Source organism: Cetorhinus maximus, chromosome 21 (genome assembly GCF_964194155.1).
Source record: "Cetorhinus maximus chromosome 21, sCetMax3.hap1.1, whole genome shotgun sequence".
Taxonomy (NCBI): Eukaryota; Metazoa; Chordata; class Chondrichthyes; order Lamniformes; family Cetorhinidae; genus Cetorhinus; species Cetorhinus maximus.
The window spans coordinates 3,662,428-3,690,126 of record NC_135899.1 but is presented as its reverse complement, the minus strand read 5'-3'; the positions used below and the strand labels follow the sequence as shown (position 1 = coordinate 3,690,126).

General features: G+C 46.0%; 2 protein-coding genes across 2 annotated transcripts in view; both read right to left on the bottom strand.

The window, feature by feature from the left end:
• LOC144695595 (zinc-binding protein A33-like) overlaps nt 1-27,699 on the bottom strand; it is a 186,107-nt gene that overhangs the window by 48,165 nt on the left and 110,243 nt on the right. The window lies entirely within an intron of this gene.
• Nucleotides 982-22,521, bottom strand: LOC144695587 (guanylate-binding protein 1-like). The gene is made up of 8 exons (XM_078566479.1): nt 22,317-22,521; nt 17,450-17,577; nt 11,698-11,807; nt 7,589-7,785; nt 4,630-4,872; nt 3,847-4,124; nt 1,611-1,823; nt 982-1,262 (listed from the first exon to the last, which is right to left on the bottom strand). The coding sequence occupies exons 1-8, from the start codon at nt 22,507-22,509 to the stop codon at nt 1,098-1,100; spliced, it is 1,527 nt and encodes a 508-aa protein (XP_078422605.1). The 5' UTR covers nt 22,510-22,521; the 3' UTR covers nt 982-1,097.

Sequence of the window (27,699 nt, the reverse complement as noted above, 5' to 3'; positions counted from 1 at the left end):
GGTTAAGATGATTCTGATGAAGGGTTCATAACTGAAATATTAACCCAGTTACTATGTACAATCTACATTAATAACTTGGATAAAGGGACTAACTGTTTTGTGGATTCAAAAGCAAGTTGTGAGGAGGACACAAAGAGTCTGGGATATAGGTAAGTTCAGTCAATGGGCAAAAACTTGGCCGATGGAGTATAATGTGGAAAATGTGAGACTATCTGCTTTGGCAGGAAGAATAGGAAAACAGAATATTATTTGAATGGAGAGAGACTGCAGAATGCTGCAGTACAGAGGGATCTGGGTGTCCTTGTGTATGAATCACAAAAATTTAACATGCAGGTCCAGCAAGTAATTAGGAAGGCAAATGTAGGGAAGTTTTGCTATAACTGTACAGGGTATTGGTGCAACTGCATCTAGAGTACTGTGTACAGTTTTGTTCTCCTTACTTAAAAAGAGATATACTTGCAATGGAAGCAGTTCAGTGAAGGTCCACTAGACTGATTCCTGGGACAAAGGAGTTGTCTTATGAGGAAAGGTAGACCAGGTTGGGTCTATACGCATTGCAGTTAAGAAGCATGAGAAGTGATCTTATTGAAATAAAATGTTTCTGAGGGGGGAGATTGGTAGGGTAGATGCTGAGAAGATGTTTCCCCTCATGCAGGAATCTAAAACTAGGGGACACAGTTTTTAATCCCATTTAAGGTAGAGAAGAGAAGGAATTTCTTCACTCTGATGTTCATTAATCTTAGGAATTCTCTTCCCCAGAAAGCAGTGGGGGCTGCATCACTGAATATATTCAAGGCTGAGTCAGACAAATTTTTGACTGACAAGATAGTCAAGGGTTTTGGAGGACAGGGAGGAAAGTGGTGTTAAGGCCACAATCAGATCAGCTGTGATCCTATTGAATGGTGGAGCAGAGTCGAGGGGCTGAATGGCCTACTCCTGCTCCTATTTCTTGTGTACCTACATTTTTTACCTTCTCATTCTGTGTTAAGCTGTTGTGCACTTCGAGCATTGCTAATCTTCACATTGTCATTAACTCTACTGCCTTTCCATCTCTCTCTTGTACAGCTGCAGCTCCTGCGCATTAAATTCCTTTCCACTTAAGCCTTTCCACTTAAGCCTTTTCTTCCTTCCACCAACAAAGTTACTGGAACTAGCTTACCTGCCAGTTCCTTATCCTTGTCTGTCAGCTTCTTGTCAGCCTGTAGCACGGAGTCAGCTTCCGGAGTTTTGCGTTTTATGAACTTGTTCAAGGCGCCTTCGGCCTGTGGGAGTGGGGGATTTAAAATACAATTAAAGAAATAGCGAGAAGGCAAATACATTTGGGCAGGACTTCACACTGCTTTAACACTGACAAAAAGACATGTTGGCGCAGGAGTGCTCACTGACTTATTACTGAGAATTAAATCTGATCTACATGTTGGAGCAGGAGTCCTCTAGTCCATTACTCTGTAAACCTGTTGTACTGTTGGGGCAGGAGTGCTCACTGGTTTATTGCTGAGGAGAGGCACGATGGAGACACGATGAAGGTAATTTGGGGAGGGTTTCGTTTCGCGTAAAATTGCAATCGATTCCCTGCTGAAAGCTTGGCCAAATGGGTGAGAAATATTTACCTTATTCCCCTTTCCAGGGGTGGAGTGGAATTTCAGAATCATCTTCTGGCGATCCTCTTCATACAGTCGATAGCCACCGGACTGAGCATAAAGTCCCTCTCGCATTTTCTCCTCTATCTTGGAGGACAGGATCTCCAGCAGGTTGGTGCACGCCTCCATGGAAGCAGCTTCATTCTTGCCACAAAGCTCCAAATAATGTGTTTGCACATCGGCCTGACAATGACAGAAAATCCAGATCGTGTAACCAGGCCTGGTGACAACATTGGAGCAAGTATCTGATTGGCTGTGTCAAGTTAGCCTGAAAATACTCAGAACATTGTTAAAAACAGTGAATGCTGAGAAATACATTGCAGGGCAGTAAACATCTCTAGCGAGAACAATATAGCATAATCAGACATTAAACATATTCAACATGAACAAAATAAGCATATATTGGTCATGGGTGGGTTGGGGGGGAAGGAGGAGAGGCAAGTGCAATCAACGAATAGACCAATTACAAATGGAGAAGGTGATACTCTGTAACCTGTTTGAAAGGAAAGCAGGAGGTAGTTAGGCCAGCTATGGAATCATCTCAGCTGTTGGCCGTGCTAGTTTACAAAATATAATGTACAAATCACTACGTTAGTGATAGATAAACCCGTGGAAAAACAGGTGGAAATTTGCAAAGCAGAAACCAATTGTAAATGCAGGTCTGGAATTAAATTTGGTGGAAGCTGACAAGGTGGATTAATTTTGGGTTAGGAATAGGATGGCTGGTTACATGATGTAAATATGTCAGGTTAATGAACTTTCATCAGAACTGGAAGAAGTTAGACAAATGGCAGGTTAACTAAGTGCAGAGCCAGGGGAAAATGGTGTTGGGGAGACGGGGGCGCGAGATGAACACCTCCTCCGACACATCTTTTATTTCTTTAGTTGTGCCATTTGCACCCCCCTTGCGACATGGTCACCATTACTGATACTAGTTATTTTTTAAGAGAAAAATGTCAGATTTCTCCAGTGAATTGAATTTAAATCCCCCCCCCCCCCCGCCCGCTGCCATGGTGCGATTTGAACTTAACTCTCCAGATCATTACCACAGGCCTCTGGATTACTAGAACCATAGAACCATAGAACACTACAGCACAGAAAACAGGCAATTCGGCCCTTCTAGTCTGTGCCAAAATATTATTCCATTAGTCTCATTGACCTGCAGCTCGTCCATAATCTTCCAGACCTCTCCCATCCATGTATCTATCCAATTTATTCTTAAAACTTAAGAGTGAGCCTGCATTTACGACGTCAGATGGTAGCTCGTTCCACACTCTCACCACTCTCTGAGTGAAGAAGTTCCCCCTAATGTTCCCCCTAAACCTTTCCCCTTTCACCCTAAAGCCATGTCCTCTCGTGTTTATCTCTCCTATTCTAAGTGGAAAGAGCCTACTCGCATTTACTCTGTCTATACCCCTCATAATTTTGTAAACTTCATTCAAATCTCCCCTCATTCTTCTACACTCCAAGGTAGTCTTAACCTGTTTAATCGTTCCCTGTAACTCAACTCCTTAAGACCCGGCAACATCCTAGTAAATCTTCTCTGCACTCTCTCAATCTTACTGATATCCTTCCTGTAGTTAGACGACCAGAACTACACACAATACTCCAAAGTTGGCCTCACCAATGTCCTATGCAACCTCACCATAACATCCCAACTCCTATACTCAATACTTTGATTTATGATTTACTAGTCCAGTAACATGGGGCAGGATTTCCTGGCCCTGCCAGAGCAGGAATCTCCGTGGGGGGTGTGGCAGGCCAGGCAAAAGCCCATTGACTTTCGATCGGGTGGAACATCCCGGCCATAATCATTATGTGACTGCACCCTAACCCCAAGGATAGACAATCGTGTGCTGTTTGTGTGTGGGGATGGTGTTGGGGCAATGGGGAGGGGAGGGCATTTCGGCGGGGGGGTGGTGGGGGGGGTGTGGTGTGAGGGGAATGTCAGTCGGGGTAAAGATTGTCTAGAAAAACAACAAGTCAGGCCTGAGCAGTGCAAAATGTAAGGATGAATGACTATTTGATCATCTTTAGGGAATCAGGGAGCGTTTTGATCGTGAGATGAAAAGGTCAAGGTAAGAGTCCATGCTAAAGTTGTTTGCACAAGGTCTGTGGGAGAGGCAGGTCTTTAAAATGGCCATTCCAATTCCATGCTTATTTTAATGTCCTCATTTTATTTTTGAAACGTGGTTTAGACCCTCACCACCATCTGCTTGTAATAAGCCTGATCTTGGTCATTGAAGGACCTCCTCATGAAGAGGTCAAAGGCCTCTTTCTGACACTGTGTGTGCATCTTTGCCAGCTCTTCAGTTTCAGTTGGTATCTTCACCATCAGGTCCATCTGTTGTTTGTAGTGAGCGAGGCCATCTTTGAGGGCAGCTGTATTTTCAATCTTAGCCATGCTGCTAACAGCATCCTCTATGCAAGGTACCATCCCACTGGCAATAGTTTCAACGTAGGTTTTAGCTAAGATTGCCAACTCTGCAACAAAGGACAGAACAAACAGTTCATTACAGAACATTTGTAAATATGGAGGATCAAATCCTCTTAGTGAGGTTGGCACTCTCAAGAACACCAACTCCAATCCAGCACTGACTGCTATTAAAATGCTAATGTTATTCAGAGACTAAAGCTAGACTCAGGATGTAAAACTGGAAATTGCCACAGTGTGTAATAAGAATCAACATTATGAGGTTTTGACTGAAACACGTCAATGAAGGAGCCTCAGTTCATTTATTGGTGACCTGGAAGTGTTCGATGTGAACACTCAGGTGGGAAACTGAGTGCCTGAATTGGAAAGTGTCTCTTTTCTCACTACTAACATCCCTCATCTCGATGAGCAGCAAACTTAGAGAGGAGAAAAGAGAGACCTGGTTAGACTCAGCACTTCAGTGTCAGAGCCATTAGAGAGTTTGTTGTATATAACAACAGCCATCAACACTTCAATGAGCTGACACACATACTTGTCCAACTGTGATGCACTTACTTCTACCATTGATCCTGTGACCACCTTTGATTGTCTTAGGCTGCGATTCAAGGTGGATGTACTGGTAGAACTCATGGCACATGTCAACAAATTTGGGGTTAAGCTGACTTTCCGGGAGCTTTTCCACCTGGTTTAGATTCGAACTGGCCGTTGGCTGAACAAAAACAAAACATTTGCGAGACCTGAAATAGTTCCTGATACACTCACGGGGCTGGTTGTATTCCATCACTTTTCTCGAGATACCTGAATGCGGTAGAAAGAGAAAACAAAACCAAATCCACTTTGGCTGCCAGTACGAGAGTTCAGAATAACATGAATTAAAAGCCCTGGAGTACTTTAAATCTATTTCCTCCTCTTTATTCCATAGCCACATCTAAGGGGAGAGGGTGGCAGAGTGGTGTCACTGCAGTAATATTCCAGAGACCCAGGGTAATACTTCAGAGACAGGAGTTCAAATCTCATGACAGGTGGTGAAATGTGAATTTGATAAAAGTCTGATGATGAGTGTAAAACCATTGTCGTTTTTTGTTATTTTAAAAACTCACTAAGGTCACTAATGTCCTTTAGGGAAGGAAATCTGCTGTCATTACCCAGTCTGGCCTACATGTGGCTCCAGACCCACAGCAATGTGGTTGACTCTGAAATGCCCTTATGAACAAGGGATGGGTAATAAATGTTGGCCTAGCCAGTGACACTCACATTCCATGAATGAATTTTTTTTTTAAAAATCCCTTGATACCAACAATATTCCATCCATCTCAATCTTGGAAAATTTTAATTTACCCTTAATTTTTGAGGAGAGTTAGTCATTTTCACCACCCTTTGTATAAAAAACTGCCTTCTGAGCTCACTCCTGAATAACTGACTCTCACTTTAAGATTGTTGATAATCCCTGCTCTGGATTCCTCCAGCAGAGGAAATAGTTTCTTTCTATATATCCGACTGAATCCCTTCATCACTTTGAAGACCTCAGCTAGATCTCCACTCAACTTTCTAAATGCACAGGAATACGGGGCAAGTTTATGTGACCTGTCCTCAATATTCAGCCCTTTTAGCCCTGGTATCATTCCGGTGAATCTGAGCTGCACCCGCTCCAAGTCCAATAGGAGTCCTGTTAGGCAGTCGAGAGTTAGAGAGGATGCTGAGTAGATTTACTAGTATGGTACCAGAGATGTGGGACTTCAGTTACCTGGGGAGGCTGGAATTGATCTCATTAGAGCACATAAAGCAATGGGGAAATTTAATAAAACAATGAGGGGATTTTGATCGAGTAAAGAGACACTGGCAAGAGGCTCAGTGGCCAGAGAACACAAATATAAGGCAAAAGCAAAATGCTGCGGATGCTGGAAATCTGAAACAAAAACAGAAAATGCGGGAAAAACTCAGCAGGTCCAACAGCATCTGTGGAGAAAAAAAACAGAGTTAGCGTTTCGAGTCCTTATGACTCCACTTTAGAGCTAAAGAGAAGTAAAATGTAATGACATTTTTACTGTTTAAGTGGGAGGAGCAGGTGAAGCTGGACAGAAGGCCAGTGATAGGTGGGGGCAAAGGAGAGATTGCCAGAGATGTCATGGACAAAAGGGCAAAGGGTTGTTAATGATTAACGATACTGGCTAAAGGAGGTGCTGATAGTGGCATTAAGGTAAGAAAGCAGAATGTGATAATAGCAGGACAAGGGTAAGCACTCTGGAAAGAACAACATGTAACCAGTGACAGATGGCCCTAGTGGGAGTGGGGTGGGGGGAGGGGACGGTGGTGGGAAAATGATAGAAAATAGGATAAAACAATGAATAAAAATGAATTTAAATAAAAATAGAAATGAAAATAAGTGGATAAAAATAAAAATTTAAAAATTATGAACTGAGAATGAATATTGAAAAAAGGGGATATAAAGGGGGTGAGGATGGAGGAGAGAGTTCATGGTCTGAAGGTGTTGAACTCAATGTTAAGTCCGGAAGGCTGTAAAGTGCCGAAACAAAAGATGAGGTGCGATTCCTCCAGTTTGCGTTGAGCTTCACTGGGACATTGCAGCAGGCCAAGGACGGACATGTGGGCATGAGAGCAGGGTGGTGTATTGTAATGGCAAGCGACAGGGAGGTCTGGGTCATGCTTGTGGACAGACGGAAGGTGTTCCGCAAAGTGGTCACCCAGACTGCGATTGGTCTCTCCAATGTAGAGGAAACCGCATTGGGAGCAGCGAATGCAGTAGACTAAATTGAAGAAAGTGCAAGTGAAGCACTGCTTCACCTGAAAGGAGTGTTTGGGCCCTTGGAGGGTGAGGAGGGAGGTGGTAAAGGGGCAGGTGTTGCACCTTCTGCGATTGCATGGGAAGGTGCCGTGGGAGGGAGGTGAGTTATTTGAGCTGATGGTGGAGTGGACATGGGTGTACTGGAGGGAACGGTCCCTACGGAATGCCGACAGAGGGGAGGCGGGGTGAAGGGAAGATGTGTTTGGTGGTGGCGTCATGCTGGAGTTGGCAGAAATGTCGGAGGCTGGTGGGATGAAAAGTGAGGGCCACGAGGACCCTATCATGGTTCTGGGAGGGAGAGAAAGGTGTGAGGGCAGAGGTGCAGGAGATGGGTCGGACTTAGGGTAATTAGTAACAGAACTGGAGGGGAGATGAGGAGAATATTCTTTACACCATGAGTTTTTATGATTTGGAATGCAGTGTCTAAAAGGTTGAGGGATGCAGATTCGATCAAAAGGGAATTGGATAACTATTTGAAGTGGAGATATTTTCAGGTCCCTGGAAATAGGAAAGAGGAAGTGGAACTTAGTTGGAGAGCTCAGTCACAGAAGCAGCATAGGCATGATGGGCTGATTGGTCTCTTCCTGAGCTGTGTCATTCTAGAAGTGTTTTGGCCCAGAGTGGAAAGTACTGGTGATAACACAATAGCATAAAGTCTAACACAGTCTCACATGGGTGAAAGATATTGGATATTTGTAGTTGTGCAATTACCTTTTTTGAGTTGAAGCCCATAGTTTAAATAGTCATCTGCCGTGACATCCTGACCATCGATTTTCAGTTCCAGGGTGAAATCCCGCACTGCCCAAACAAAGGCCGGAGAGATCTTCAATAACTCTAGCTCTTCATCATCATCATCATCTCCTCCATTGGACTTCACCTTGATGAGCTCCGTCAGATTGGAAATAAAACTACATTCTGTTAAGGAAATGACTGACTACAGTCTTTTGCACCAGACAATTACTTTAAAACACTGTAGGTGATGGTTGCCGACAAATAGTTGTTGTTGAAATAACAAGTCGGCTCAGAGATCGGGCGCCTGTTATTCCAAGGGAGCAAATTCCAGAAAGTGGAACAAATCAGATCGGGAGGAACTTGGTGGAGCTTCAGGGGGTGAAAGGTCTGCAGTTGGGAAAGGGAAGATTCAGGTGAACTGACTGAAGAGGAGGTGGAGCCGACAGAGCAGCTGAGAGACAAAGATTGCCACCCCGTGCCCACTTACCTACGCCAAATTGGTTCGGTGCCTGTCTCACCCGACCTTCCGACTTTGGGTGGGCAAGATCCAGGCAGTGCGCCTGTCTCTGAAGTCCAGCATCGCAACCCAGCACCGTTGAATTGAAGGAGGACATGACCTCTTTTTTACGGCACTAGCCGCCAAGGTAAGTGGATAGGATTTGTGGGGGGTGCGTTTTCGGACATGGGGAATGGTTGGTCATTCTGGGGGGGGGGTGTCATACATCAGGAGGGGGTGGGGGAGTCAGACACTTGGGAGGGGGTGGGGGTTGGACGTTCGGGGTGTTGGGGGGGCTGGGAGATGTCGAACTTCGAGGGGGGGCTGGGGGCATGGGAAATTCGGTGGGGGGTTTCAGACATCGGGAGGGGGTTGAGCTGGTCGGACATCAGGGGAGGCTGGGGGTGTCAGACATCATGATGAGGTGGAGGGTCGGACATTCTGGGGGTTGAGGGGGGGGGGTCAGGCATGGGGGTTTGGGTGGGGTTGGACTTGGAATGGGTGAGTGTCTAGTTGTGCCTCAGGGGTGGGGGGTAGGGGTTTCGGGTTGGGCCTGTGGGTTGGGGAGCTCGGTGCCTCAGGGGTAGGGGGTGAGAGTCGGGCCCCCAGGGAAGCTTGGGGGCTTGGGTGAGGGGTTCTGTGGGCGGAGTCCCGTGGGGGTTTTGGGGCTGGGGGCATACCATGATGGGGGGTGGTTAGTCAGGGTTGGGGGAAGCCCCTGGGGGGATTGGGGGCTTATGGCGAGTCCTGTGCAGGACTGGGGGCTAGGGAGGGATCAGATATTCAGGAGGGGATGCGGGGGCTGGACATTCGGGAGGGAATGGGGCAGGGTCCAACATTCAAGAGGGGGTTGAGGGGGGTCGGACATTAAGGAGCAGGTGGGGAGTCTGGGTCTTTACAACAGCTACCCTGATGTTAGAAAAGGATTTAATTCTAACTTTTTTTTGGGTAACTATGGTTATTGGGAATCATCCAAGGTTTGCGATTGAAACCGCATTTTCGGATGGTTCCAGGAGTAGGGCAATTGCCCAGAGGAAGTTTGCACTTCTGGGCAACTGCCGTGCAAACCCTTACCAGTACAGTTCCGAGAGGGATTCCCCAGTGCATCTTTCCTACACCCCCCGCAATCTGATGCTGGGGAGCCCAGAAGTTACAGCCTAACAGGAGAAACTGACCAGACACAAGGTAGAGCTAAAGGGAGATCCAAATACTGAAACATAGAAACAAATCAAGAGGAAAGAAAGGAACCACCATGTCTGTCAACTTAGAGCAACAAAATATACAAACACCAAACACGAAGGAGGAACCTACAAAGATTCCAGATGATCAAAAGTGGTGAACTGCATGATTGTAACCACAAACTACATCCTCTATTGGATTATTAAAATTCTAGGGCAAGGAGAAAAAGTGATATGAGAAAAACCCTCTCCATGCAGCAAGTAGTTAGGATCTGGAATGCACTGTCTGAGAGTGTGGTGGAGACAGGGTCAGTCGAGTGGTTAGGATCTGGAATGTACTGTCTGAGAGTGTGGTGGAGACAGGGTCAATCGAGTGGTTAGGATCTGGAATGCACTGTCTGAGAGTGTGGTGGAGACAGGGTCAATCGAGTGGTTAGGGTCTGGAATGCACTGTCTGAGAGTGTGGTGGAGACAGGGTCAATCGAGTGGTTAGGGTCTGGAATGCACTGCCTGAGAGTGTGGTGAAGACAGGGCCAATCGAGTGGTTAGGATCTGGAACTCACTGTCTGAGAGTGTGGTGGAGACAGGGTCAATTGAGTGGTTAGTGTCTGGAATGCACTGCCTGAGAGTGTGGTGGAGACAGGGTCAATCGAGTGGTTGGGGTCTGGAATGCACTGTCTGAGAGTGTGGTGGAGACAGGGTCAATCGAGTGGTTAGGGTCTGGAATGCACTGTCTGAGAGTGTGGTGAAGACAGGGCCAATCGAGTGGTTAGGATCTGGAACTCACTGTCTGAGAGTGTGGTGGAGACAGGGTCAATCGAGTGGTTAGGGTCTGGAATGCACTGCCTGAGAGTGTGGTGGAGACAGGGTCAATCGAGTGGTTAGGATCTGGAACTCACTGTCCAAGAGTGTGGTGGAGACAGGGTCAATCGAGTGGTTAGGGTCTGGAATGCACTGCCTGAGAGTGTGGTGGAGACAGGGTCAATCAAGAGGTTAGGATCTGGAATGCACTGTCCGAGGGTGTGGTGGAGACAGGATCAATCGAGTGGTTAGGATCTGGAATGCACTGTCTGAGTGTGGTGGAGGCAGGGTCAATCGAGTGGTTAGGATCTGGAATGCACTGTCTGAGAGTGTGGTGGAGACAGGGTCAATCGAGTGGTTTGGGTCTGGAATGCACTGTCTGAGAGTGTGGTGGAGATAGGGTCAATCGAGTGGTTAGGGTCTGGAATGCACTGCCTGAGAATGTGGTGGAGACAGGGTCAATCGAGTGGTTAGGATCTGGAATGCACTGTCTGAGAGTGTGGTGGAGACAGGGCCAATCGAGTGGTTAGGATCTGTAATGCACGTCTGAGAGTGTGGTGGAGACAGGGTCAATCGAGTGGTTAGGATCTGGAACTCACTGTCTGAGAGTGTGGTGGAGACAGGGTCAATCCAGTAGTTAGGGTCTGGAATGCACTGCCTGAGAGTGTGGTGGAGACAGGATCAATCGAGTGGTTAGGGTCTGGAATGCACTGCCTGAGAGTGTGGGGGAGACAGGGTCAATAGAGTGGTTAGGATCTGGAATGCACTGCCTGAGAGTGTGGTGGAGACAGGGTCAATCGAGTGGTTAGGATCTGGAATGCACTGTCTGAGAGTGTGGTGGAGACAGGGTCAATCGAGTGGTTTGGGTCTGGAATGCACTGTCTGAGAGTGTGGTGGAGACAGGGTCAATCGAGTGGTTAGGATCTGGAATGCACTGCCTGAGAGTGTGGTGGAGACCAGGTCAATCGAGTGATTAGGGTCTGGAATGCACTGTCTGAGAGTGTGGTGGAGGCAGGGTCAATTGCCCAGGGTTCAAAAGGCAATTATACTGTTATCTGAAAAGGAAGAATGTGCAGGATTATGTGGAGAAGGTGGGGAGTGGAACTGGGTGATTTGCTCCTTTGGAGAACCACGAATGGCCTCCTTCAGTGCTGTAGCAGTTGTGTGAAGTAGCATACTTCTCATTCACAAATCCAACTTCCAAATGCCCCAAGGTCAGGACACTCTTTGACATTTACTGTAAATTACGAGGTTGACATTTCCCTTTAACTTTTGCCATCGATTGTTGTCATGCAGTTATAGGCACAAGCCACTAGCTGGCCCAAGTTTATTAAGTCTCTCTCCTAACTCCATCACTGGGGAGGAATGTTACTGACCTGATCCACAGGGAGTCGGTCAGTCCGAAAGTTGAGGAGTAACCCACAGTTCAGATTGCCTCCCACACTGTGGAGCTTTAAGCTTTGCCTTTCCCACTCATCTTCTTATCTTGTTTCTCCCTTAAATGCATTGACACTTTTTATCTCTACCGCTCCACATGTTAGTGAGTTTCTCATTCTCGCCACTTTCTGAATGATGACGTTTCTCCTGAAAGTTAGAACAAGATAAAAAGATACTGGAGTTTCTCCACCGCATACTGGTCAATGGTTCCCATGCTGTTGTACACAAACGTGCTGCTCAGGAGCACGGCCAGAGAGAAGATCCAGCAGTCGTTCTTCTGATCACCCTGTTGGACACGAACATAATGAGAAACACACCATTCATCTCACTGTCAATAACATGAAGAACTGTACAAACAGGAATGAAAAACATGCATTTCTATAGCACCTTTCACAACCTCAGGGTGTCCCAAACGCACCTTACAGCTAAATGTAGTCACTGTTGTAATGTGGGAAACATGGTGGCTAAATTGTGCACAGCAAGATCTCACAGGCAGCAATGTTGGAGATGACTAGATAATCTGCATTATTGATATTGGTTAAGGGAGAAATTTTGGCCTAGGTCACCAGGGAAATAGTGGCCACAGGATCCTTTAAGTCTACCTGAGAGGGCAGGTGCAGCCTCAGTTTAAGATCGCATCCGAAAGATAGCATGTGCGACAGTGCAGCACTCCCTCAGTACGGCACTGGAGTGTCAGCCTGGATTACTGTTGGTTCCTTGTCATTAGTTTAGTTGGACTCATGGATCCGGGTAGCATGCTTGCTTCGGGATGCTCGAGCTGGTATCATAGACAGAGCAGGTCAGTAGACAGTTCTTATGTAGAACACATTCTATTTACTTACAAAGGAACTCAGCAGCTACACTTGTGTGCCTGTCTCCACATTACAGATTCTTACTCTAGGCTACTAACTACAGACTACAGACTACTGAGGTAGCCCGCGCTACTCTGTCATTGGATAATAAGATCATGCGATCTTCTATTATAACATTCTTCTTAAAGGTATATTACACATTAGATTACCATATTCCTTCCCCTTTACTCAGAAATACATTTTACAATTACAATTACAATTCTTCTCAAAATATCAAATTATCTACACAGATAAGTAATTTACAAATTCAGTCTTTCTGGGGCTTTTCTTATGCGTATAGAACGCCTCAGCTCTACAGCTTCAGATGTTCTGTCAGGAACTTCCTTTCTTGGTGTTGTCCGAACATCAGGTTCTTTGGTGGGCACCTGCAAATCTGTTTCCTCAATTCTTGCAGATACAGCCGATCCTTCAAACACATCTGTACTCAGTTGAGTTCTTTCTATAGGAGACGTTGACGCAGTCATAAACATTGGAGGAATCATTTCCTGATACTTTGTTTCTCTCCTCCTTATATGACTCGGTCTTCTACTTTCACATGGTAAGAAAGAGGTCCAGTCTCTGCACATATTTCACCTGATAACCACGTAGGTCCTTCACCAAATGTTTCACATATAACACCTCTCCTACGGTGAACTTTCTGTCAGGACAATGCCAATCATGTACAATTTTCTGACTTCCCTGGCTCCTTTCCAACTAAATTTGGCGTTACTAAGCTCAATCTCATTCTGAGATGGCGATTCATTGACAATTCTGCAAGTGTGGCACCTGCTGTCGTATGAGGGGTGGTTCTAAAGTGGAAAAGGAAACGTGCTAACTTGGTCACTCTGGAGTCTCCAGTTAATTTCTTCATATCAGTTTTGAATATTTGAGCTGCTCGCTCAGCCAGTCCATTCAAAGGAGGGTGGTATGGTGAAGTTTTTACATGAGTGATACCGTTGAGGCTGATAAACCATTGAAACTCAGCACTCGTAAATGCCGTGCCGTTATCTGATACGACCACTTCTGGTAGTCCGTTGATGGCGAAACTTTGGCATGGCTTGGCTATTGTAGCCAAAGATGTTGGTGACTTTACCTCATATCTGTCCATCCATTTTGAGTGAGCATCAACAATAAGGAGAAACATTGTTCCCATATAAGGTCCCATATAGTCAATATGCAATTGCACCCATGGCCTTCCTGGCCACTACCATAGGTGTAACGGAGCTGTTGGAGGTAACTTTTGCACTTGCTGACACTGCATGCAACTTTTCGTTAAACTCCCGATTTCTCCATCCATCCCAAGCCACCATAGATAACTGTGTGCTATGGTCTTCATTCGGGAAATACCTGGATGTGCACTCTGCAATTCAGTTAACAAAGGCTTTTGCCCTTTTGGAGAAACAATCACTCGAGCCCCCCACAATAAGATATCCTGGCTGGTTATCTCATATCTTCTGTGAAAATACCGTTTCATTTTGTCAGATTCCTGTTCTTGTGACCAACCGTGAAGAACTTGTTCTCAAACTTTGGATAAGATTGGGTCTCGACTTGTCCGGTCTCTAATCTGTCTAGCACATACCGGTGATGAATCCAAGAAAATCAACAATAAAACAAGTTCTTGAGCAGCTGGAACATCCTCATCATTTTCTTTAACGGCAAATGACTAAGTGCATCAGTGTTTGCAATCCCGAGCCTGTGGATGAAAGTGTACTCATACACTGCCAGGATCAATGCCCATCTCTGTATTCTTGCTGAGTCTATGGATGGTATAGCCTTGTCCTTGCTGAACAATCCTAGCAAAGGCTTTGTGGTCCAAAACAATAGTAAAATGACGACCGCGTACACACTGGTGACATTTCTTGACACCAAAGATGATTCTCAAGCCTTCTTTTTCTATCTGTGAGTCTCCCTTTTCCATTGTGTTGAATGTTCTTGATACTTATCCAATAGGCCTTTCTGAGCCATCGTCCATTCGATGGGAGAGCACTGCTCCCACTCCATAAGGAGATGTCTCACATGTCAAAACGAACTCGTTTCTTTGGTCAAAATGTACTCATAGGGTGGATGAGTGTAACAGTTGTCTCACCTTTGTGAAAGCGTCTTTCTGTGGTGTTTGCCAAGACTAACAATGATTTTTCTTGAGTAGGTAATACAGCGATGCCAGTTCTGTCGACAAATTAGGCAAAAAGCGTCCATAGTAATTGATCATCCCCAGGTATGAGCTCAAAGGGGTGTTCCTTGGTGCTGGGGTCTCTCTAACGGCTCTCACTTTTTCTTCAGCCAGGCTAGGCCCTGTGAATCTACCCTGTGACCTAAATAGGTTACCTCTTTCGCTTGGAAGGTGCATTTTTGTTTCTTTAAGCACACTCCCACCTGTGAAAAACGCTTCAAAACTGTCCGAGTTTGCCAAATGCTCCTTTTCGGTGAGTCCTGTCACTAGAACGTCATCTAAATAAACTACAACATGAGACAGTCCCTGCAGTAAACTTTCCATAGTTCTCTGGAATATGGCACATGCAGACGTTACACCAAAAGGCAAATGGGTGTATTGGTACAACCCTGTGTGTGTACTGATTGTGACAAACTTCTGGGAGGCCTTCTCTAATTCCAATTGTTGATAAGCATGGCTCATATCAAGCATCGTGTAGGCGGTTCCACCTGCCAGCTTAGCAAACAGGTTCTTCAATTTTTGGTATAGGATGTCTGTCCAACTTCGTCACTTTATTGACAGTCAATTTGTAGTCTCCACAAATTCTAACACTTTTGTCAGACTTAAGTATGGGGACTACTGGTGCTGCCCATTCCGAGAACTGCACACGTTGTAATATTCCCAGTTTCCCAAATCTATCCAATTCGGCATCTACCTTTTCCCACATAGCATAAGACATTGGTCTTGCCTTCATAAATCGGAGGGGGTAGAGTATGGAACAACATGAATGTTTGCTTGTAGCCCATGGATCTTCCTGAGTTCATCTTGGAAAACTGAGGTGTATTTTTATAAGAGCTCAGGTAGCCACTGGCTCCCAGTTGGAAGGTCTTAGCCCAATCCAATTTAATTTCTTTCAGCCAGTTTCATCCAAGGAGGTTTGGCCCCTCTCCTGCTACCACCATCAAGGGTAATTTTACTGATTGACTTCCGTACTGCACAGTAACCCTGTTTTTGCCTTTAATCTTGGTGTCTTCTCCTGCGTAAGTTTTCAATTTGACATCTATTTCTTTCAAATTTAATTTACATTCCCCATGATTCAGCTATTTGAAGGTATACTCATCTATCACCATAGTGGAAGCTGCTGTATCCACCTCCATTCTGATAGCTCTATCATTCACCCTCACTGTTACATAGATTGGTTCTATTCTTCCTACCTTTAAACTATGCAATGAATAAATATCTGAATCCGTTACTTTAGGCTCTCCTATGTTATGAATCTCATGGGGTTTTTTCTTTTGATTGAAAGTCTGCCTGATTCTATCCTCACAATGTCTCAAGAGGTGTCCGTTTCGATTACAGTAAACACATTCAATTTTTTTTAACCTTCCATCCAGTACAAGGTTATCTGCTTCCACCTGTTAACATTATTCCATGTTTTTGCTGCTCAGTCATTTCTTTTTATTTGTCTGAAAGCTGTGGCTGTTTCCTGCTTCTCATCAGAGCTGTGCAATTTCACGCCCTTTTTAGCAGGGGTTCCCCACCCAATGTGGAGGACCGAGATAGATAGGTTCTTGATTGGTAAGGGGATCAAAGGTTACAGGGAGAAGGCGGGAGAATGGGGTTGAGAAACTTATCAGCCATGATTGAATGGCAGAGCAGACTCGATGGGCCGAATGGCCTAATTTCTGCTCCTATGTCTTATGGTCTTACGGCGCCATTTTGCGCTTCCTGTATGGCTTTAGAGTTCCTCACTGTGCTTTCCATGGCCAGTAATATTTCCAGGCGCCTTCCGAAATCCAAACTTGTTTCAGAGAGTAATCTCTTCTGAATCGAATCTTTATTTACACCGCACACCAAACGCTCTCTAAGCATTTCATTTATAGATGTACCAGACTCACAATACCCTGTTAACTGTTTCAGACTTGCCACATAATAAGCATCTGTCTCCCATGGGGCTCTCGTTCTTGAATTAAAATTGAACCGTTGCATCAGTACCGAGGGTTTGGGCTGGTAATGATTCTTCACAAGGTTCACTAAATCATCAAAACTTTTCCAATCCGGGGCACGGGGTGCCATTAAACTTTGGATCAATCCATAAACCTTACTCCCACACGCAGATAGGAGGATCGCGAGCCTCTCCTCCTCCCCTACAATGTCATTAACTTGGAAAAAGAACGTGAGGCGTTCAACGTAATGAAACCAATTGTCCACCATTGGGTCAAAAGGATCGACTCTTCCAAACTGCGGCATACTTTGAGGGGACTGTGTCGACGATTAGGACAGAAAATCTATTTACAATTATCGTGTGAGGTACGGCCCGATTTCGGTTCACTCGATTTCCTTCCTCACTTTTTCTTGCTTTTTTTTCTCATCTTTCCTTGTTTTTTTCTTGCTTTCTCACCTTGTCGCCAGTTTGTTGGACCCTTGTCACGAGTTCAGTTAGACTGATGGATCCAGGTCACACGCTTGTTTCGGGATGAGCAAGTTGGTACCATAGACAGAGCAGATCAGTAGACAATTCTTATGTAGCACACATTCTATTTCTTTACAAAGGAACTCAGCAGCTACACTTGTGTGCTTTCAACTCAAACCCTGTCTCTACATTACAGAATCTTACTCTAGACTACTAACTCCAGGCTACAGACCACTGAGGTAACCCACGCTACTCTGTCATTGGATAATAAGATCATGCGATCTTCTATTATAACATTCTTCTTAAAGGTATAATACACATCAGATTACCACAATTATATCCTTGAGCACCTTTACATTACAATGCATGCAGGCACATATCGCAACAAAAAGAGTGTTACTCACTGAGCCAAGACTGACACCTGTGTCAGGTGGATGTGTAGATATAGTTACCTCATCACCTCACTTAGTTCACCAGTTAAAAGCTTTTGAATGGAAATGATGAAATCTCCTTACTTTCTCAATATCACCCAGACCTTCTGTATCCAGGAGCACCAAGCAGTGATTGTGCTTCTTAGGATGAGGCATACACCACATCCAGATCCCTTTGGTGTGGGATTGGACAGTAGATCCGAGAGAGAAACCTGGTACCACAATTACAATCACAAAGATTAATTGACAGGTTGGGAGATTCTCAACCATTTAGAATAAATGGTCCTGTACAGTGTCACTAACTACAAACTACCTGTCTCACTTGCTGCCAACATTTATTTTTCTCCACATCGGAAAATGAATGTCATGTTAAACCAGACTCAGCCACCTCACACATCATAGGAACAGGAGAAGGCCATTCAGCCCATCGAGCCTGCTCTGCTATTTTAACAGATCATGGCTGATCATCTACCTCAACACCACTTCCCCTCACTATCTCCATATCCCTCGATGTCATTAGTATCCAGAAATCTATGGGTTTCTGTCTTGAACATACTCAATGACTGAGCTTCCACAATCCTCTGGGATAAAGAATTCCAAAGATTCACCATCCTCTGAGTGAAGAAATTCCTCCTCATCTCTGTCCTAAATGGCCTGCCCCTTATTCTGAGATGATGTCCCCTGGTTTTAGACTCACCAGCCAGGGGAAACTTCTTATTTACATCCACCCTGTCACGTCCTGTAAGAATTTTGTACATTTCAATGAGGTCACCTCTCATTCTTGGAAACTCTAGGGAATACAGACCCCAATCTCTCCTCATAAAATAATCCTGCCATCCCAGGGATTCATCTGGTGAAACCCCTTGCACTCCCTCTATGGCAAGTATATCCCTCCTTAGATAAAGGGACCAAAACTGTACACAACACTCCAGGTGAGGTCTCACCAAGGCTCTATACAACTGCAGCTTCTTTACTCCTAAATTTATTTATCATCACAGCACACCACAGAAGCAGGGTGGGTTGGGGTGGGGGTGGGGGGGTTGGGGGTGGGGGCTGGGGGGTGGGTAGAGGGGGGCGTAATGGCAGGGGCATGGGAAGGAGAAAGTGTTAAAGGGACTGTGGTGTTCATGAAAAAGAGTTGTTATTGAACCAGATTTGCAAACACACCGTGTGGTGAGGTGAATGGTTTCATTAGTCCTACTGTGATGCGACAATGATAAGAGAGAGATTCTCTCCTATATTGGCTAGCAACTTTTTCATGGATGCATCATTAGTGTTGGATTCGTTAATGTATTTGGGTTAAACTCCTCTATGCATTATGGGAACTTCATGGCCAGCTTTTGCTGCGGCCAGTTACTGCCCCATCCGTTTAGGCTTGATCATTAGTAAAGTAATGGAAGGGGTCATCAACAGAGCTATCAAGCGACACTTGCTTAGCAATAATCTGTTCACTGGGTTCCACCAGGGCCACTCAGCTCCTGACCTCATTACAGCCTTGGTTCAAACATGAACAAAAGAGCTGAACTCCCGAGGTGAGGTGAGGGTGACTGTCCTTGACATCAAGGCAGCATTTGACCGAGTGTGGCATCAAGGAGCCCTAGCAAAACTGGACTCAATGGGAATCAGGGAAAAACTCTCCGCTGGTTGGATTCATACCGAGCACAAAGGAAGATGGTTGTGGTTTTGGAAGTCAGTCATCTCAGCTCCAGGACATCACTGCAGGAGTTCCTCAGGATGGTGTCCTCGGCCCAACCATCTTCAGCTGCTTCGTTGATGACCTTCCTTCCATCATAAGGTCAGAAGTGGGGATGTTCGCTGATGATTGCACAATGTTCAACACCATTCGCGACTCCCCAGATACTAAAGCAGTCCATTTCCAAATGAAGCAAGACATGGACAATATCCAGGTTTGGGCTGAAAATTGGCAAGTAACATTTGCGCCGCTCAAGTGTCAGGCAATGACCATCTCCAACAAGAAAGAATCCAACCATCGCCCCTTGATGTTTAATGGCATTACCATCACTGAATCCCCCACTATCAACATCCTGGGGGTTACCATTGGCCAGAAACTGAACTGGACAAGCCATATAAATACTGTGGCTACAAGAGCAGGTCAGAGGCTAGGAATCATGCAACGAGTAACTCACCTCCTGACTCCCCAAAGCCTGTCCACCATCTACAAGGCACAAGCCAGGAGTGTGATGGAATACTCCCCACTTGCCTGGATGAGTGCAGCTCCCACAGCACTCAGGGAGCTTGACACCATCCAGGACAAAGCAGCCCACTTGATTGGCACCACTTCCACAAACATTCACTCCCTCCACCACCGACGCACAGTAGCAGCAGTGTGCACCATCTACAAGATGTACTGCAGGAATTCACCAAGCCTCCTTCGACTGCACCTTCCAAACCCACGACCACTACCACCTAGACAGTCAAGGGCAGCAGATAGATGGGAACACCTCCAAGTCACTCACCATTTCAAGAAGGCAGCTCACCACCATCTTCTCAAGGGCAACTAGGGATGAGCAATAAATGTTGGCCCAGCCGGCAACGCCCACATCCCATGAATGAATAAAAAACCATGTTTAGAAGAGGGAGGAGTGATTTGATTGAAGCATACAAGATCCTGAAAAGCCTTGACAAGGTGGACGTGGAAAGGATGTATCATATTGTGGATAAGTCCAGAACTAGGTGGCATTGTTTTAAATTTAGGGATTGCCCTTTTAGGACAGAGATGAGGAGAATTTTTTTTCTCTCAGAGGGTTGTGCGACTTTGGAACTCTCTACCTCAGAAGGCAGTGGAGGCGGGGTCATTGAATATTTTTAAGGCAGAGGCAGACAGATTCTTGTTAGGCAAGGGAATCAAAAGTTATCAGAGGTAGATGGGAATGTGGAACTTCAGTCATGATCTTATTGAATGGTGGAGCAGGCTTGAGGGGCCGAATGGTCTACTTCTGCTCCTATTTCGTATTGAACTCACAGGACAGGAGGAAAGGTGAGTTGACATGGAGGTTAAAATCATCGAGGGTGAGAAGTCACTCAGTGCAGAGGCTGAGGGGGGAAAGCAGTGATGATGATCTCAGTAGGAATCTTGGTACTTTTTTTTATTCGTTCATGGGATATGGGCATCACTGGCTAGACCAGCATTAATTGCCCATCCCTAATTACCCTTGTTCAGGGGCATTTTAAGAGTCAACCACACTGCTGTGGGTCAGATCAGACCAGGTAAGGACAGCAGATTTAGTGAACCAGATGGGATTATACAACAATCAGCAATGGTTTCGTAGTCATCATCAGACTTTGAATTGCAGATTTTCATTGAATTCAAATTCCTCCATCGAACTCCAGTACCTCGTCAATGTAGCTGTTTCTTAACTACTGAGTAGATTCGAAACCGGATTCCCAGAGCATTACCCTGGGTCTCTGGAGTACCACTATGCCACCACCTGCACTCTTGTAGAGATCCAGGGCATTGAAGAAGAGGCTAGAGAGGTGTAACAAGCTGAGCTCCTCAAAAGCAGAGGATGCAAGAGGAGCAGAGGAAGAAACCACAGAGACAATTCATTATGGGGATGTGAGAATCGCTGGCAAGTCTGGAATTTATTGCGCCTCAGCGGTTGGCTAGGCCACTTCAGAGGGTAGCTAAGAAGCAGCTACATTGGCGAGGTACTGGAGTCATGTGGACATCAGATAGTGTAAGGGCAGAAGAGTTCCTGAAGGACATTGCTGATCCAATTGGGATTTTACGATAATCTGACAGCCGGAGATTGTCCAGTGAAATCAGAGGGTCAAGTAGAAATGGAGGAGCAGAGACGGCCGAGGTTTGATCAAGGAGTCCTCTGGAGGTGCCTCAGGTTAATATTGTGCTCCAGTGGATTTGGCATATTGACAGAGAACTAAGACCTGAGGACCAAGAGCAGTGAACACCAGGAAACCGTTGCAGGATGAAAAGTAAATCACCGGGATCAGTGCAAAAAATCCCAGCAGTTCCACCTCTATTATCCAGAATTCTAACTACATTTAAGATACAGGCAACATTTGGTGGAAATGAGGCCCACAAATGCTGAAATATCAGCTTCCAAGTGGGAATCAATTACATTCAGGGAAACATCACCTTGAATCCCACAAAATCTATCCATTCGTTGATTTTTTTAAAAATGTATTCTTTCATGGGATGTGGGCATCACTGGCAAGGCCAGCATTTGTTGCCCATCCCTAATTGCCCTTGAACTGAGTGACTTGCTCAGCCACTTCAGAATCAACCACATTGCTGTGGGGATGGAGTCACATGTAGGCCAGACCAGGTAAGGACGGCAGATTTCCCTCCCTAAAGGACATTAGTGAACCAGATGGGTTTTTACAACAATCGACAATAGTTTCATGGTCACCATTACTGAGGCTCGTTTTCAATTCCAGATTTAAGTAATTGAATTTAAATTCTACCAGATGCTGTGGTGGGATTCAAACCCACACCCCCAGAGAATTAGCCTGGGCTGCTGGATTACTAGTCTACTAATATGTAGACCACTTCACCACATCTTCGGCTGGAGCAGCCATGACCTTTACACTGTGGCAAGGTGAAACTCCAGAACCCCCACTCCTCCCCCATCAACACTGCCAGCAGGATCAGATTGCCCAGTCAAACTGCAAATGGCTCCCCCCATCACAATCACAGGGATCATAGCAAACGAGAGATGTCATACTGTTACAATTCTGGTGATAGAATGGGAACTGAAGAATTTTTGGATGCTGTAACCATACGTGATTGGTCAACAGCCTCACCACATGCCTAGGGGATCAATTTTGCCCATCAAGACTGAAGTGGAAGATCCCATGTTTATCTAGTATCCATTGAGCAGTTCACTAACTCACTGTACCCTCTCCCTCACAACAGTCGCCCCTCAGATTGTCACCAAAAGCTCATCGAGTAACAGGCCATGAATCTCACCGTCAGTCTTTCCTGCCAATCTGTTCATCAAGTAGGACTTCCCAGTCCTGTAAAATCCCACGACAGATACAACCACCACCGTCTCATTAATATTGGAGAGAAGTTGCAGGGCTTCCTCATTGATCACCAGTTTCCCCTTCTGGGTGTTTTCAATCAGACACACAGGACTCTGCATGTAGGTGTCAGAATTCATTTTAACAACCTGAAATAATAAAAATGCTGCAGTTACTTGGCGCTCTTCATCGAACATATCGACCGATAAAGAAGTTTCTAAAAAGCTGCCCTAATTGTTCTCACCTCCAAGACAGTGTCACACTGACACAAATCAGAACAGGAAGATCCCAGTTTCAATCCCCACTCAGTACTGAGACAGCTAGTCTCAACCAAAGCAGCGATGGAGGCTTGGCTTATTCTCCAGGCTGTGTTTAAACAGATTCAATGTCCAATTCACACAGCCTAAGGCTTCATTAGCTCCAGTGCTCTGCTTGCTGATCTCTCAAACTCTACCCAATATATTCTGTGCCTCATCTAAAGATAAACAGCTTACATTGTTCCCACACACAAAGTCTTAGCTCCCTACAGATCCTCTGTCCACGGCAAACCTTCAGCACACTTTGGGAGGAAGAGGTAATGAAATTAGCCAGGGTCCTTACTCTTGACAAAAACAAAAATACCTGGAAAAACTCAGCAAGTCTGGCAGCATCTGCGGAGAGGAACACAGTTAACGTTTCGAGTCCGAATGACCCTTCAACAGAACTAAGTAAAAATAGAAGAGAGGTGAAATATAAGCTGGTTTAAGGGGGGGCTGGGACAAGTAGAGCTGGATAGAGGGCCAGCGATAGGTGGAGATAACCAAAAGATGTCACAGGCAAAAGGACAAAGAGGTGTTGAAGGTGGTGATATTATCTAAGGAATGTGCTAATTAAGGGTAGAAAGCAGGACAAGCAAGGTACAGATAGAAACAAAAAGCTAAAAGCTACTGCGGATGCTGGAAATCCAAAACAAAAACAGAATTACCCGGAAAAACTCGGCAGGTCTGGCAGCATCGGTGGAGAAGAAATCAGTTAACGTTTCGAGTCTTCATGACCCTTCGGCAAAACAGCCCTAGTGGGGGTGGGGTGAAGGAATCGAAAAAGGCTAAAAGGTAGACATAAAACAATGGATGGAAATACATTTAAAAATAATGGAAATAGGTGGGAAAAGAAAAATCCATATAAATTATTGGAAAAAACAAAAAGGAAGGGGAAGAAACGGAAAGGGCGTGGGGATGGAGGAGAGAGTTCATGACTCGAAACATTAACTGTGCTCCCTTTCACAGATGCTGCCAGACCTGCTGAGTTTTTCCAGGTACTTTTGTTTTTGTTTTTGATTTCCAGCATCTGCAGTTTTTTGCTTTTATCTTAGTAAACAAGATGAGCTTTTGCAACAATCCACAATGATTTCATTTTACTGAGACTAATTTTATATTTCAGATTTGAAATTCCACTAGTTGCTGTGGTGGGATTTGGGCCCACGCCCTACAGGGTATTCACCCAGGATGCTTGATTACTAGGCCAATGGTGTTAACACTGCACCACCATCCCCCCACTGCTCCAGCTGCCTACATGTTAAAATGACTTCATTGGCTGTAAAAGCCCTTTTGACTGTGTATAAAAAAAGCTATAGAAATAGTTAATTATTTTTCTGTAAAGTGGGAGCAATTTATAATCCAGTTAGTAAAACTAATTTTCATTGTTTCAGCCCATGCCCAGTCTTGGTGCATGAAGGTAAACAGCACCAACAACTGAAACATTCTCGATCACCCCTTTTATTAAATTCACACATTACCTGCCTGCTGGAACTGAAAAGAGAAGTTGCTTTCAATCCGACTACCACCGAGGAACTGTCTGCTGTTCCCGATAGGCTGAGTGGGAAGAAGTATTAAATGTACTCAAAATGAAAGTGAAAGGAGTTTTCATTAACCGGCTATAAATTGCCCTGTTAGTCATTCTGTACAAACTGCAAAACAAATACCAGGTTTGCATGTCATCAGCACAGTGCAATTCGGGAGGGGCAGCTCGGGACAGTTCCCAGAAGGAAAAATCCGACGAACTTGGAAATGACAGGTACTTCTCCGAACTGGTCTTGTGTACCTCCTTAAAACAGAAATCCAGTGCGAAGCCGTGCCAGCCATTTCCAAGATAAAAGCAAAATACTGCAGATGCTGGAAATCTGAAACACCAACAGAAAATGCTGGAAACCCTCAGCAGGTCTGACTGCAACTGTGGAGAGAGAAACAGACTTAACGTTTCTAGTCCGTACGACCCTTCTTCAGAGCTACAGAGTGAAATTTTTACTGTTTAAGGGAGTGGAGCAGGTGAAGCTGGATAGAAGGCCAGTGATAGGTGGGGGCAAAGGAGAGATTGCCAGAGATATCATGAACAAAAGGATAAAGGGAATGTTAACGGTAGTGATACTGGCTAAAGGAGGTGCTGATAGTGGCATTAAGGTAAGAAAGCAGAATGTGATAATAGCAGGACAAGGGTAAGCACTCTGGAAAGAACAACATGTAACCAGTGACAGATGGCCCTAGTGGGGGTGGGGTAGAGGAGGGGTTAGTGGTGGGGAAAAAAGGATAGAAAAAGGGGGGATTAAAAAAGAGGATAAAACAATGAATTATTCAATAAAAGTAAAAATAAATAAAAATAGAAATGAGTGGATAAAAAATAAAAATAAATTTTGAAGAAAGGGATTTAAAAAGGGGTGGGGATGGAGGAGAGAGTTCATGGTCTGAAGATGTTGAACTCAATATTCAGTCCGGAAGGCTGTAAAGTGCCTAGTCGGAAGATGAGTTGCTGTTCCTCCCATTTGCGTTTGGCTTCACTGGAACAATGCAGCAGGCCAAGGACAGACATGTAGGCATGAGAGCAGGGTGGTGTGTTAAAATGGCAAGCGACAGGGAGGCCTAGACTTTGATCTTTGAAGCATGATAGGAAGCATGATCAGATTAGCAAAGCAATGGAGCATCACAGAGTCAAAGCCAACACTCTAGTCTATTTGAGTCCAGTTGAACAAAACTCTGGAAATAAAAGGACTGGTACCAGCAAAAGTGGCCATGTGACTATTGGGTTGTCACATAAAAGCCAGTTAGTTCATTACTGTCCTGTTACTCCAACCTACTCCAACCTGGTTAACTCCCAACCAGCCTCTGAAATAGTTCAGGAAAACAGCCCATTACCATCTTCTCAGGGCAACTAGGGACGGGTAATAAATGACAGCGATGCCTATATCTGGAGAATTTATTACATTTCGAGGTCAGTGAGGATCCAGCAGTGCCACATCCATCAGACAAACATGCCTTCAGTGATGTGTCCCCTTTCACAGGCCACTGCCATGCACTAGTTATCTCCCCTTGCATCCGCAGGCACATCACTCCAAGAGCTGCTGGAGCCCATGAACCAGGGTCTCTGAGCCAGTTCAGAAGGCACATCCAAAGTCCCCCTACAAGTTCCATCACAGCGCTCACCCACACTCTCCACCAGTGCGTGGACACACACTTCAGTGGCACCTGGCTTTAGAATATGCGCGGGATCACATACTGGTGAGCACAGTGCACAGTCTGATCCACAGCAGGCCACGGCGGGGACTTCCCAGGTCCCCAGCATTCGGAGGGCTGCTGGAGGCCAGGAACCTGTTGAATTCGAGTCAGATGATGAGCCTCTGGACTCGGCCGTGTCACAGTTGCTGGAGCTTCAAAGGCAAACTCGGGAACATCAGGAAGGGATGTCAGCTGCACTCCTCAGGTTGCAAGGCACGATGGAGGAGTCCATCCGCCTTCAGGCTGAGATGATAGCGCTGGCATTGCAATGCACCGAGGGCAACACTGGCAGGATGGCGGCCGCCATGGAGACCTTGGTCCAGGACATCGCTCCTGCACTGCTGCGTAGGCTGAACTCCATCGCTGATGCCATAGTTGGCCTCTAAAGTGTGTATGTGAGAGGGGTGCCGGGCAGCTCGATCTCACTCCAGCTGTCCCTGCTCCTCAAGGAGTCAGCCTGGGGCCCTTGGACACCCATAGGGAGGAGGATCAGCAGGTGCACGCTCCGGGGCCATCCACCCAGGTGACTCCGGGAGTGTCCGACCCACACAAATGTGACCTCCGCAGATCCAACTTCACAGGCCGGGGAGGGTGCCACTGCCTCACAGCAGGACCTCCGAAAGCAGGCTGGGGCCCTCCAAGTCTTGGCCCTCCAGAGGACACTCACAGTCAGCAGGCTGCCTCCACCTGTGGATGTCCGGGGAGCCCCAAGACAGGGTTAGGGCAGTTAAGGAAAAGTAGTTGCACAGCTTGGGCACACGTTGATCATTGTACCTGTTGACTATTGTCAATAAACTCCTAAGAATGTCTCCCTGCCTGTGGCTGCTTGTTCCGATGAGCAGTGTTCTTGTCACTCAGATGTGAAACCTTTCTGCACAAGATAAAAGGCAGGTGTCTCAGTCCAGGGCCTCTTCCCTGTGCTCTGCGCAGCTTCAGACCACAGTGATGGTCCAGTCTCACACTGCCTCCACATTGCTTGCGTGGGTGGGCAGGCTAGGAGCCCGACCCCAATCATATCACTGTGGCTGCGCCTGAACTGTCTCAGTTGCAGAGGGGTGCTCAGTTTATACAGGTGTCCGTACTGCATGGCCACTTCCCTCGCCTACCCTGTCTCCCACCTCGATTGCTTGTGTATGGAATGCAGTGCCAGGGCAGCAGTCACCTGTGGGCCTGGGTGGCACATCACCCCGGGACACCCCCCAGCTCCCCTGAGGCCTGCAGAGCAACAGGTGACCCTGGCGAGCTGTGGAGAACTCTGCTGCTCACTCCCCTCAGTTCCCCCAAAGTGAAGGCCGCCAAGTGCACGTCGCCTGGGTGCTGTTGTGAAACACGGCGGCGTGCTTTCCCGATGACGTGGACGGGTGATCCAGTGGGGTCTAAGACCCTGGCGGGATGGCCCTTTAATGAGATGCCGATGTATTACAATGAGCTCCCCACCGAGCGTTGGCGGGAAATGCGGCCCGCTATCGGCAGGCCAAGCGGATGATCACGACCTGCCTTCCCGCCGTCATGAACCATATCGCACCATATTGTCCACACGTGCCACCTATCACGCCCGCTGCCAGCGGGCACAGAAAATTCCACCCAGTGAGTTTCTAGTCTATTATTAAGAATAGAGTGACTGAAACATCATTGTAACCAATGATCAGAGTGAGTCAGCATGGATTTATAAGGAGTACTTCCTGCCTGATGAACCTAATTGAATTTTTTTGAAGAGGTGACTAAAGCAGTGGATTGAAGAATGGTATTTATGTGGACTTCCAGTCGGCATTTGATAAAGTCCCTCCTAAAACATGAATCTCAAGG

Excerpts from the sequence above, each read along its gene's own strand:
- LOC144695587 (XM_078566479.1), bottom strand. The coding sequence starts at position 22,509 with ATGAATTCTGACACCTACATGCAGAGTCCTGTGTGTCTGATTGAAAAC. Across the intron at positions 17,578-22,316 it reads ATTGGCAGGAAAGACTGACG|GTTTCTCTCTCGGATCTACT; the intron begins GTGAGATTCATG and ends TTGTGGTACCAG. Across the intron at positions 4,125-4,629 it reads TCACAGGATCAATGGTAGAA|AGTTGGCAATCTTAGCTAAA; the intron begins GTAAGTGCATCA and ends CCTTTGTTGCAG.